General features: G+C 41.2%; 1 protein-coding gene across 2 annotated transcripts in view; it reads left to right on the top strand.

Annotated features, from left to right (window-relative positions):
• LOC105059632 (cullin-4-like) overlaps positions 1-12432 on the top strand; it is a 32850-nt gene extending 20418 nt beyond the window's left edge. For both annotated transcript variants that reach the window (XM_010943009.4, XM_073251599.1), the window contains exons 10-17: positions 9286-9392; positions 9526-9586; positions 9688-9819; positions 9908-10045; positions 10119-10199; positions 10275-10355; positions 11898-11978; positions 12063-12432. In XM_010943009.4, coding sequence (XP_010941311.2) covers positions 9286-9392; positions 9526-9586; positions 9688-9819; positions 9908-10045; positions 10119-10199; positions 10275-10355; positions 11898-11978; positions 12063-12176 — 795 coding nt within the window. In that variant the 3' untranslated portion in view covers positions 12177-12432. The remainder of the gene's footprint in view (positions 1-9285; positions 9393-9525; positions 9587-9687; positions 9820-9907; positions 10046-10118; positions 10200-10274; positions 10356-11897; positions 11979-12062) is intronic.
• The last annotated feature ends 297 nt before the right edge of the window (positions 12433-12729 follow it).

Genomic DNA, 12729 nt, shown 5'->3' with positions numbered 1-12729 from the left:
TATATCATATCTCTTTAAAATAGTTACACCCTGGCTATTTTCAAACATCCAATACCACTTTTCCATGCTATTGATGCATGAAGACAGAAATGCCAAGTTCTCCAAAATCTCATGTGTTTAATGTAAAGTTTCAAGTGCTGTCTTGTTTCATTATGTGCCAGGCCACAATCGGGGCTTAGCAGGGATGGGCAAGAAGCCAATTGATGTATTCTTTAAAATATTTTTGGTTAAATAAGGCTTACTATAATCATTTTTAATTTTGTCATTCTGCAGCATGGGAGCAGGCATGCGCAGTGTGCCCATTGGTACTGTCACTTAAAACATTGGTTTATGTTGTAATTCAGGTCATATTGCTAGTATCTCTCGCAATATGATGAATGACTTACCTTATCGTGGGACTGGTAGTGGCAACAAAATGATCCCAAAAAAGATTAGGTGACTAAACGGTGGTGATACCTTACAAAATCGAATTGATCACATCTACATCATAAATGTAAGAAATAAATACTTCTTCAACTGTAAGGTCAATGGTGCAAAATTGTACAGTATCACTTATGGTGGTCAACTATGTATGAAACCTGTAAAAAGTAGTTAGCAAAAACAACTTACCTGTCAAACCTTTCAACTTGCATGGACAAAGGGGAAAAAAATAAAGAAACAGAGAGAAGTCATAAGGAAGATATGCCAATTTCTAGAGTTTAGCTGTCAGTTTAGATGCACTTTATGGACAATTGGATCCAGTCTACATGTATTGCGACATGCATATTAACTAATATTTGTGGTCAAAGTTAAAAGAAAGTCTTTTAGATGTCTTTAGATGTTTGTTTCTTCTGATTAGTTAGATAATAAAATATTTAACATTTATGATTTCAATAAATGCTTCAAATTCTAAATTTCTAAATGTAAATGTTTTGTGAATTTTGAATCTCTTTACAACAAAATGGATTTAGGATGCCTTTTTTCATTCACCTTGATTTTAAATGAACGAGCTTACATCATTCTAAGGAAAAAATTCCAGTTTAAGCTTTAATTTTAGTTAATGAGGGAACTTTTTGTGTTAAAAGATGTCCAACAAGAGACTTTTTAAAGATCCTTTAAGCGTGAAACAAGTTCTAGCTTCAGTCTAGCAAACAGACATGTTTTGTTACTAGTGTTTTGACTTTTGATAATAATTTCTGGCCACATAAGCAAGCCTTATTTTGCTTTATTTTGTGGTCATCTTAGACAGTTGAATGGTGTGTAAATGAGTTTGAGACTTAAATATCTACCGTCAACATGTGAAATTGTGCTAATTGGTTGAGTGGGTAAAGTCTGTTGGTGTTCACATGTGAGACTTGGGTTCATTCCTGTTCTCACCACGACTTTCACACAGGCGTCCACTGAAAAGAGATGTCTGCCAGAATGAGGGGGGGCTTTGGTTGATGCCAAAGCAACCAGGAAGAGGATGTGAGGATTTCATTTTCATGGAAGTTGTGAAAAGGAGTCGGAAGAGTTCACATTAATTATTAAATGTATATATACCCTTCGACAGGCTTGATTGCTGAAGGACTGTTACTGATGTTTCCAATCCAAATAACTGGTATAAAATATGATTATTGTTATATGAATCATGGAAGCATTTATGGAAAAGTAATGGTGAAAGAGATGTAAAAGTTTGCATACTTATCATGAAAAATTATGGGGCCACAACTGGAAAACATATACTAATTGCAAAGTGTTGCAAGTGAGTCTTCTAAATTCTAATCACCCAATCTATGACATGATTCCTGAACATTTACCTTTTCATGAGAACAAAGTTAGTTTTTTTCAAAAAATTGAAATGGTTTTCCTTTTGGGTTCTTACTAAATGTTCATCTAAGGTGATAACAAGGTTTTTGGTCATTATAATTTTAGCCTTTTTCTAGAATTTAAACTTTCAAGTTATACTGCTTCGATCGTTCTGCTTGGCTAAGTGATGAATATTGAACACCTGCTGGTGCATGAACCAGTCAATATTTATTGATAAATTTCATGATCTGTATAAATCAATCTTGGATGGTCTGACAGTTTTTTAATAAATTTGTTTCCTATCTCTAATTCACTACTGACTAAAGCATTCAGTGTATGTGTCTAAATCTTAAGTGGTCTGCTACATTTTGCTTTTGTTTCCAATCTCTGGTCCACTAATACTAAAGCTTTTAACATATTTGAATGATGCTTTGAACAAAATTCAGGCATCGGCAGCCTCCAATAGGAACAGTATGAATTCAAAATGTTGATGCACTTTTTATGTTTATCAATGTGTATATATTGTGATACCTGTGCCATGTTTCATGTTCTGGCTTCATGCATGTTGAATGACAGGATGTGACCATTTATTCCTTGATCTTACTATATTGTTGTAGGAAACAAATTAATGCCAGTCTCAGTAGTCTGTCTTTGCATTCTAATATGAACTAAATAAAATGCATGTAAATATCTATGTAGAGATTAAATAGCATATATTTATGTAAGAATCTTGATGCATCGTTGCTGTGAGATAACAACACCAATAATGGTCTCCAAGTAACATGGCTTATAGGTTCTAGGTGCAGTTTCATTTGCAAAGGAGTCTGTCTGTGTGAGCTAGATTAATATCTGAAGTTGCCAGACCAGTTAGTCCTCAAATGTCAAAGATGGCAGCCTCCAAAAATCTAGGCATTGGGACATAGCTGGATACGTATCCAAAATAAAGTAATCAAAGAGGGAAAGGGAGTCATATATTGCTGTCTAACAAATGATTGATGGAATAATCGTGTTGTTTAAGTTATTTGTTAGGTTTATTTGAGGTTACTTAAGATGTATGGAGATACTTAAATAGATATTAAACTGTGATAATTTTATTTAAAACATATCGACACATTATTTGAAGTGTCTGTAATTTGTGATAACTTTATGTGAAAAACTCCCTTCAAAAATCTTTGTATTAAAAACATAATGGCACTTCTTTTGAAGTGTCCACATAACTTTGATAATTTGATATTAAAAACATTTGGAAACTTCACTTGAAGTGCCCGTATAATCAGTCGGAAGTGAAGGTGGCAGCAATTGGAGGGGAGTGTCAAAAATCTAACCTTTGCTGATGTGAGTGGGAGGGAGAGAGTGACTGGAAGTCAAGGTGACTCAAGGTTGGGTCTCGAGGGGTTATGAAGGTAGGGAACTGCCCGAACCATGTTGTACCAAGGAGAACTGGATGATTCTGCTCAGTAAAGGTCAATTTCGGCCAGTTCGAGGCCTATTCTGAGCCGAACCTGCATTTTGACCTGATTTTTGCTCAGAATGGGTCGGTACATCCCAAACTGGGTGGCTCGGGTTAAGACAGCCAACCTTAATGTAGATATGTGAGGGTAAAGTCAGAATTATATGCCACTCTGGTTATGAAACATAACTAGACTGCCAAGGCCACTGAATCTGTTGGGTGGATGTCTGGTCAGGACACCACCTCCCAGGACCTTTTCAGCACCACGCGATGCAGCAGGAAGAAAGAAGAAATAAAACAAAAAACAATCAAAATACGTGGATCAGCTACAAAAGGGCTCACCTCCACAGGGCATGCAAACTTCATTATGAAAAAGAAATTTTATAAGAGGAGATCTCTTCCTCAACCCTTGTACATCCAATTTCTCTTTTCTGAAGTTCTCCTTCACAAAAGCTCTCTCTTGGAAGACCCCCCTGAATTCCTGAAGCGACCGGCGTTCGTTGTCCAGGAGCCTCCTGCTCCTCTTTCAGCGACGCGCGTTCTTCTTTCTCTCCTCATAGATTCCGTACGGCGTCTATGGCAAAAAACCAGACCACTACCTTCTTTCTGTGAGGCACAGGCCTTTTAAAGGCTAAAAACCCAATTAGATTAAGTTTAAGATTCCTTAATCAATCCAAATCAAGTCCCTGAACCATCAGATCAAGATCGAGAACTCCCTGGGCCGTCCGATCGCGATTGATCCACGTAATAGTGTCGTGGACCGCGCGAAACGCCTGGAAAATGCCTAGGCGGTCCACATGGTCCGCCATGGACCGCCCGATCCACGGTGGACCGGGGTACAGAGCCCAGGCACGGCGCCTGGGCTTGGGCCGGCTTGTGTGTGTGGGCCTGCGCCGCGCCCGTGCCGGGCACTTGGGCTCGTGCCGTGCCCTGCTGGCCCGCGCGTGGGCTGGGCCGCGCGCCTGCCTGGGCCACGCGCCTGCTTGGACTGTGACTGGGCCGCGTGTCCCGCGTGTTGGCCCCACCTGGGCTGCGCTCCGCCGCCTGTGGCCGCACCGCTGCCTCTCTACCGGCCCACCGCCGGCAGTCCTCTATCGCCTCGGGTCTCGTGCCGACTTCAAAAGCTTGTATCTCCATCCGAGCTCCGTTTGGGGTGAACTTGATCTCGTTGGACTCTATTTTTCGCTGTGGATCTCGCTGTGGGCTCAATGTGGGCTGAATCTCGAGGCATCAAATCCTAATAATCTCCATCTCGACTCGATATTCGATCTTCTCCTAACTCCAAGAGCTTCTGGATCTCTTCGCCCCTATGTCCTGAGGCAATCGTCTGCTGATCATGGATGGGCAAATATGGAAGTCGAGCCAGGCTGCTCGATTTCATCTTCGTCATATGCTGTGCTCCTCTTGACCTGAGACCTGCTCGGGGCATCGTCCTGCGGCAATAGGAATCTCACCTTGTGACGTTGCCTCTCGTCCTTCCGAGTCTCTTGTCTCATGTCCGATCCACCTCCTGGAGCTTCACCTCGTTCTGGACTCCTGACTCTCGAAGCTCCACCTTGCACTGAGCTTCCTGTCAGATAATAATATCTTCTGCTCTCTTTTTTTTTCTTCAGCACAATCCTATTGCTGCGTAGCACCCTCAGGATTCCTCCATCAGCTACCGTCCTGTAGCCTCTCGAATCCAGTCTGCTGAGTGAGATAAGATTTCGTCCGAAATTGGGTATGTATCGGACCTCCCTCAATCTCTTCACTGTACCGTCATGTGTCCTACAGTTGACCGTCTCAATGCTTCTGATCGCACAGTTCGATCTATCCGGCAGATATACAGTGCCCTCACTGTTCTCTAGGGAGTCAAACTGCTCCTTTCTGCAATATACATGATAGGAGCATGCATAATCTAATATTCACTACTGGAAAGAAGTAAATACCTCGTCAGATATCTCCAGGACATCTCCATCTGAATCGCTGCTGGCCGTCGCTACAGCAGCCACCGTCCGATTTTTGAGTTGAGGGCAATCTCTGGCTAGATGCTCTAACTCACATCGGTAACATCTGATTTTGCTCAAATCCCTCCTGGGCTTAGATCGCCCTCGTCGCGATCTCCTGTCGCTCCGTCTACCGCCTCCTGCTCCTCCAGAAGTCACTAAAGCTGAGCTACCGCCATCTGAGCTCGAAGCTGGGTTCTCTCTCCTGAGAACCTCGTTCTGGAGTATCGCCGTGGTGACCTCGTCCATCTTGATAGTGCTCTTCTCCACTAAAAGAGCAGTCGTCAAGGACTCGTACGAAGGTGGAAGCAATGCTAGCAAAACCAGTGCCTTGGTCTTCTCCTCAACATTCTCGCCAATGCTGAGGAAGTCGGTGAGGATCTTCTGGAAGTGGCTCAGATGCTCCTGCACGCTCTGTCCCTCAGTCATCCGCAGTTGGTAGAACTGCCTCCAGAGGAAAAGAGTGTTGGTGAGAGACTTCGTCATGTACAACTCCTCGAACTTCGACTACAGCACCGTTGGGGAAGTCTCGCTCAGCACATGGATCACCATCTCATCCGCCAGGTACATGCGGATGGTACTCACCGTCTGCATCTATAGTCGTTTGCAATCCCGCATCTCCATGGTGGTTGGCTTCTCATCGCACAAGAGAGCATCGATCAACCTCTGTTGGATGAGTACGTCCTTCACCCTTGCCTGCCACAAGGAGAAATTGCTCTTACCATCAAACTTGTTGATCTCCATCTTGATTGATCCTGTCTCCTCCATCTTCAGTCTTGCTCACCATTGCTGCAATCTGCGTCTTTGTACCGCCTCGCTCTAATACCACTTGTTGGGTGGATGTCTGGTCAGGACATCATCTTCCAGGACCTTTTCAGTACCACGCGATGCAGCAGGAAGAAAGAAGAAATAAAACAAAAAACAATCAAAATACGTGGATCAGCTACAAAAGGGCTCGCCTCCACGGGGCATGCAAATTTCACTATGAAAAAGAAATTTTACAAGAGGAGATCTCTCCCTCAACCCTTGTACACCCAATTTCTCTCTCCTGAAGTTCTCCCTGACAAAAGCTCTCTTTTGGAAGACCTCTCTGAACCCCTGAAGCGACCGACACCGCTGTCCAGGAGCCTCCTGCTCCTCTCTCAGCGATGTGCGCTCTTCTTTCTCTCCTCACAGGATCCGTATGGCGTCCACGGCAAAAAACTAGACCGCTACCTTCTCTCTGTGAGGCATAGTCCTTTTAAAGGCTAAAAATCCAATTAGATTAGGTTTAAGACTCCTTAATCAACCCAAATCAAGTCTTTGAACCGTCGGATCAAGACCGAAAACTCCCTGGGCCATCCGATCGCGATCGGTCCACGGAATAGTGCCGTGGACCGCGCGAAATGCCTGGAAAATGCCCAGACGGTCCACGTGGTCCGCCATGGACCGCCCGATCTACGGTGGACCGAGGTATAGGGCCTAGGCACGGCACCTGGGCCTGGGCTGGCCAGTGTGCGTGGGCCCGGGTCGTGCCCGTGGGCCCACTCGTGGGCTGGGCCGCCTGCCTGGGCCGCGCGCCCGCCTGGGCCGTGCGTCCCGCACGTTGGCCCCGCCTGGGCCGTGCTCCGCCGCTTGCGGCCGCGCCGCCGCCGCTCTACCAGCCTGCTGTCGGCCGCCGGCGGTCCTCCATCGCCTCGGATCTCGTGCCGACTTTAAAAGCTCGTATCTCCTCCATCTGAGCTCCGTTTGGGGTGATATTGATCTCATTGGATTCCATTTCTCACCGCGGACCTCACTGTGGGCTCAATGTTGGCTGAATCTCGAGGCGTCAAATCCTAACAGAATCCATGATTCAGGGCAAACCTCAACCTCAAAGTATAAGAGAGAAGAATAGTGACAGAATGATAGACACTATTTTCCAATTCAAATTTCATCTCTTCTACTGCTCGACTATCATACCTAGACTTAACTAACTAAACCAATTGTGACTCTTAAACTAAATTTGATAGAAGAAAAAAAAAAAAAAGGAGAAAATGGTCTTTTGCATTCCTAATTCCAATTAACACTTTATCCACCACATTGTTCAAGTCAAAAGGAAATATTCTTGGTTCTGTTACATGCCTAAAGGATAATTTTATTGAGGCATCCTGAAAGTATATGCAAAATATAATGGATGCGGTACTGCATTCCCTGTAAATGTGTATCCTAGTGCACTCAGTCTAAATCCACTGCCTATACAGTATTGAAGTCTTCAATTAATCAGGATCGACATATTTTCACATGTTGAAGTAGAAGTCTTTATATGAGGCTTCTCTCAAAGGATCGTGTGTCTTTCATACTGATTTGATCTGAAGACAGAGTGAGAAAAAGAATGAAAACAGTAGAAACCGAGGTTGCAAATGAATCCTCAGGCACGAGTAACCCAAACTGGAAAAGATGTCCATGAAGCCCAAAAACAAAAGAGAAGTAACTCAATATCTTCTACAAAAATATTTCATTTTTTTCTTTTAATGATGGCAACAAGCCTTTGACTAAAGTGTTCAATTAGGCTTACCAAATGTTATTTTGTTTTTTAATAAGATAGGGGGGCTTTATTTGTGCAGTGCCCATATAAATCATCATTACATTAATTAAATAATGGTTCTGTCCATCACTAATTGAAGATACTTATGTATTTTTACACTCTAATGCGTCCAATTACTGAAGCCAATCAGAGAGGAACTCTCATAGATTTATTTGTTGTTGAGATATTTTTTGGCTGAATCCCCTTTCTTACATTGACAAAATGCCACAAACATTCTCGAATGTTTCTTGGTGTGGTCTGTATTAAAATATTGTTTTGTCTTTTCATGTCTTTTATTGAATTGGATCTCCTATAGCCCAATCAAATCCCCATTATGCTGGATTTATAGCAGTTTCCATCATCTAGATTTGCATCATACCCAGAAATAACACTAGGGCATAACGTAGGGCACTTTTTTGGAAGCCCTTGAGTGCTTCATCGATATATATATATATATATATATATATAATATGAAGGAGCAAGTATTGGAATGATGCTAAAGGAAGAATCCACTAAATAGGAAGTGGATACCAGTTTATGCTATTATGATTGGTCGCAGCACTTCATAGTTCATAATGTATACTTATATAATATACATGAATATATGATATGAACATATATACAGAACAACTATTTGTGGACCAGCTGATCAGGCAATTCGGCTCTACATAGACCATAGACATAGCATGTCTTAGCACATTTATTGCTCACAAAACCCCTCATAGTCATTAATGGATGCCATGACTTATATTTTTTTTGACAAGTAAAACTTCTTTCTGTTACACAGTTTGATGTACAGTTCCCTTTGATCCATGTGGCATTCATGGCGGCTTCTTTGTTGTTTGGTAGACCTTTGTCAGTTCCTATTACTATTATTTGATTTTCCAGTGTATACAATGCCAAATAAGCCTTGAGGAGTATCTGAAAGTCATTTGATGCCATGGACCACATAATATCCATTAATAGATGAAGAGATGACCTTGCTTGCAGGTCAACAGCTGTATTTCCATCTCTTGCATGTTGCAGAAATTAATTTTTGCTTTTCTTCCTGAATACTCCATGTTTGAGGAAGAGGGTAATGAATGCCCAAGGAATTAGAGACCTTGCTGATTCAATGGTGCAGATCTTTAGGATCCCTTTCAATCATAAGTTCTTTTCCATGTAAGCGTTTATTTTTCTACCAGTTTGAGACTGTGAAGGAGGCCTTGAGGTTGAAATATGTTTATGCTTTTGTAGGATAAATAGCCGGGAATACTAAAAGGTTTCTGTCACTATCCCTTAATAGTTCTCTATATACAGAAGATTTGGAGACATAAACATCATTATAAAGCTTGAAAGCACGGGGTGGTGGAGAAATCCATCAAGTAGTGTCTTTATTCTTGGTGTGTTACGGCGGGCAGCTGCAAGGAAATTATTGACCAATCGATTGTTATTTATAAATTATTTATCAATTATCTGCGCTTGCAATTTGATGAGCATGCTGTCTGATCATGATCTTTTGAATATTTTTTAATAGTTTCATGCTGATATATTCTCAGGACATTGAGTTATCGAAAGAGATTAATGATTCCTTTAAGCAATCATCCCAAGCCAGAACAAAACTTCCAACTGGTATTGAAATGAGCGTCCATGTCCTAACGACTGGGTGGGTGCCATTCATTTAATGCCTGTCATATGATTTAGGTCTTGATATTTGAGATGTGTTATTCTTGTAGCTGACTCCAATTTCTAATTTTATGATATTTCTTTTTTTTTTTTGTTCCCCTGGTGCTCTGCAGGTATTGGCCAACATATCCTCCTATGGATGTTCGACTTCCACATGAACTGAATGTTTATCAGGTTAGGTCACAGACGATGTGTGCTATGAATCTTTGCTTCATGCTTTGATCTGTCTTCTCTGAAAGTTATTTCTGATTCTTTTTTGCTTTGCACCATTATAGGATATATTTAAAGAGTTCTATTTGAGTAAGCACAGTGGGAGGCGCTTGATGTGGCAAAATTCATTAGGTCACTGTGTTTTAAAAGCAGAATTTCCAAAGGGTAAAAAAGAATTGGCAGTGTCATTATTCCAGGTGAGTATGTCTTCGATCTCTGCTCGATTCCACTATTTCTTTAGTTTGACCTCCTTCTCAGCTTTGTATGACTTCATGCTTGTTCCAGACTGTTGTATTAATGCTGTTCAATGATGCTCAAAAGCTCAGTTTTCAAGATATTAAAGACTCAACTGGCATTGATGATAAAGAGCTTAGGAGGACTCTACAGTCACTTGCATGTGGCAAAGTCCGAGTTCTCCAGAAGGTGCATGCCGCCTTTCATACTTGTTCGATTCTGTTGGCCCAATTGTTTTATTCAAATGCTGTGCATGTTTCAGATCCCAAAAGGAAGAGAAGTAGAGGATGATGACACATTTGTGTTCAATGAAGAATTCAGTGCTCCTCTCTACCGTATAAAGGTAAGCTCTCCTCTGTTCAAATCAGTATTATGGAATATCAAGCATGCAGCTAGAGCTAACATGTCATGTTACCAGGTAAACGCAATTCAAATGAAGGAGACAGTGGAAGAAAACACAAGCACCACTGAAAGAGTATTTCAAGACCGTCAATATCAGGTTTGTTTGAACTGTCTGACTGTAAAAAGGCTTGCCCTATTAGACTTTTTCTTGTTATATGGCCGGTCAAATGCATGATTGAGGAATGAGATCCCAAATGAAATGAACGTATAGATGAGTACATAGGAAAAAATTGCAAACTAGAATTATTACAGGAGGTATTGTTACAGACTGAGACGTTCAGTCATATCTTTCAAATATTACACTGTTATCTCAATAATTTAGTTAAGTAATCCTGTTGACTGAAAGATACAAACATTCCTCTGATTAAAAATAGAGGAAATAAACTTTACAAAGGGGAGGCCAAGGACCAGTGAAGTAAATGTTTGGCTGTTGGTGATTTTAGTAAGAAGATATAAATGGGAGAAAGATATCCACATCTTCACCCAAATGCCTTGTCCCAAAATTACAGGTTTGGCTATGTGGATTGGAGTATGCTTTATCAAAAATTTCGCGAGTTACAACTGACTAACTCTCACCCTAGCACCGACCCTGAGTGAATTGGAGTCTTAGCAAAAGCAATTTTGGAAAAAGGTGCCTGCTTTGTAATAACGAAGACTGTGGCAGGAAGAGAAACCTACCTCATGAGCTTATAAATCAAGAAGCAAATATCCACAGCATTTCAGGTTTTGGGATGCCTACCAGGCAAAATAGAAAGATTAGATATATTAAATTGCACTTATCTACTAACTCCTGGATTGCATGACAATGGGGCATTACTTCCGGCAGGGGGAAAATGTAGAAAAGAAGACATATTGGATTGCATCAGTGCATAAAGAAGTGGAATGAAAAATACTTCTTCCAAGACAATAAAGTTGGGACAGAGGAGATATTCTTATAAGTTGTTAAATTTGAACGCTAAGAACATGGAGGCAGGCAGATGATTGAGTAGTTGGAGTCAAGGACAATGAGAATTTGTAAGAACAGTCTTTACAATCGCAAACTATCCCACAAGATTTAGGCAGTAGATGAAAATCTCTCGATTAAAAGCTAGGTGGGTAAAGAGCAGATATACCTTTTATGTCATGTAATAGTCAAACATCATTTAGACTTCCAGGAGGGCTGGTAAACATAATATGATCGTAGCTGATTTGAGGATATGAAGTGGATGATAGACAAATGTTAGAAAGATCAAGAGTGAGGCTAGGTAGAAATTTGGTGAGAAAATCATTCAGTTTCAAGAAGTATGTTGTTGGCTGGAGTCTTGGATGCCACCTTGCAGATGTCTGGTCATGTGTTATTTAGGCTGAGCATTGGAAAAATGGTGAAGAAGAGGAACTAGAAGGAAAATTTTTGATCATGGATCTTGTGCAGAAAAGGAAACTCAACTTTTATGGGATGAGACTTATTTTTAGCCTCTTTGTGAAAGAATCGACAAATCATATTGACAAATTTGGGTTTTATACAACTACCGTCACTTGCTAATGGCATGAGAAAGCTTTCTTGTGCAAATGATATATGGGTGGAAGTCTTTATAAGTTTGGAGTAGATGTGTCCTCGACAATTTCATTGTGTCCCCATTTCTTTCTGTACTCATTGCAGGTTGATGCGGCTATAGTCCGTATCATGAAGACAAGGAAAGTACTAAGCCACACGCTTTTAATAACTGAGCTCTTTCAGCAGGTAATTTTACGTCAATCTGACAAGTGAACTCCTTTCTTTATTCACTTTGAATGGTATTCACGCGGTGGCATGTGTTTCTTTCAGCTAAAATTTCCAATAAAACCAGCAGACTTGAAGAAAAGGATAGAGAGCCTCATCGACAGGGAATATCTGGAACGGGACAAGAACAATCCTCAGATCTACAATTACCTGGCTTAACCCCTTCTGCACGCTCAAGAAACCTCTTCTACCAGCAAATGAGGGAGTTGACTCCTCTCGAAGGTCATGCTTCGGGGGTTGCTTTAGCAATCTCTTGATGTCAACCGGTGTACAGGAAGAAGCAACATTTTTCCTTTTGTTCCGAGTGACAAGTCAATACTGTAAAAAATCAAGTTCCACTGTGTTTTTTCTTCTTGTTGTGGAATTAATCATTATAAATTTTTTAAAACAAGTGCTCCTTCGCACGTTGCAGCAATATTTTCACTTCCTGCTGCTGTTGAAGATGAGAAAAATCACAGGCCTGATCATCGCAGTTTATTTTGTTTTTAACCTTTTTGAATCCCGTGATGCCCTGTCCTCCCTCTCCTGCTTGCCGTTGACAAAAGCTAGCTTAACAAAAATTTGATGTCAGCCATTTCAGATTATTATTATTATTATTATTATTATTAATGAAATGGTCATGTTGAAGGCAAATCCTCTATTAACCAGAGTTGTAAGAGAATCCTGCGCACGGGATGGTTGTTTTTGGCAATGGAAGTGCTCCGGACGGGCA

Source organism: Elaeis guineensis, chromosome 2 (genome assembly GCF_000442705.2).
Source record: "Elaeis guineensis isolate ETL-2024a chromosome 2, EG11, whole genome shotgun sequence".
NCBI lineage: Eukaryota > Viridiplantae > Streptophyta > Magnoliopsida > Arecales > Arecaceae > Elaeis > Elaeis guineensis.
The sequence above is the reverse complement of the archived record's forward strand: the minus strand, read 5'-3'. Positions and strand labels throughout refer to the sequence as shown.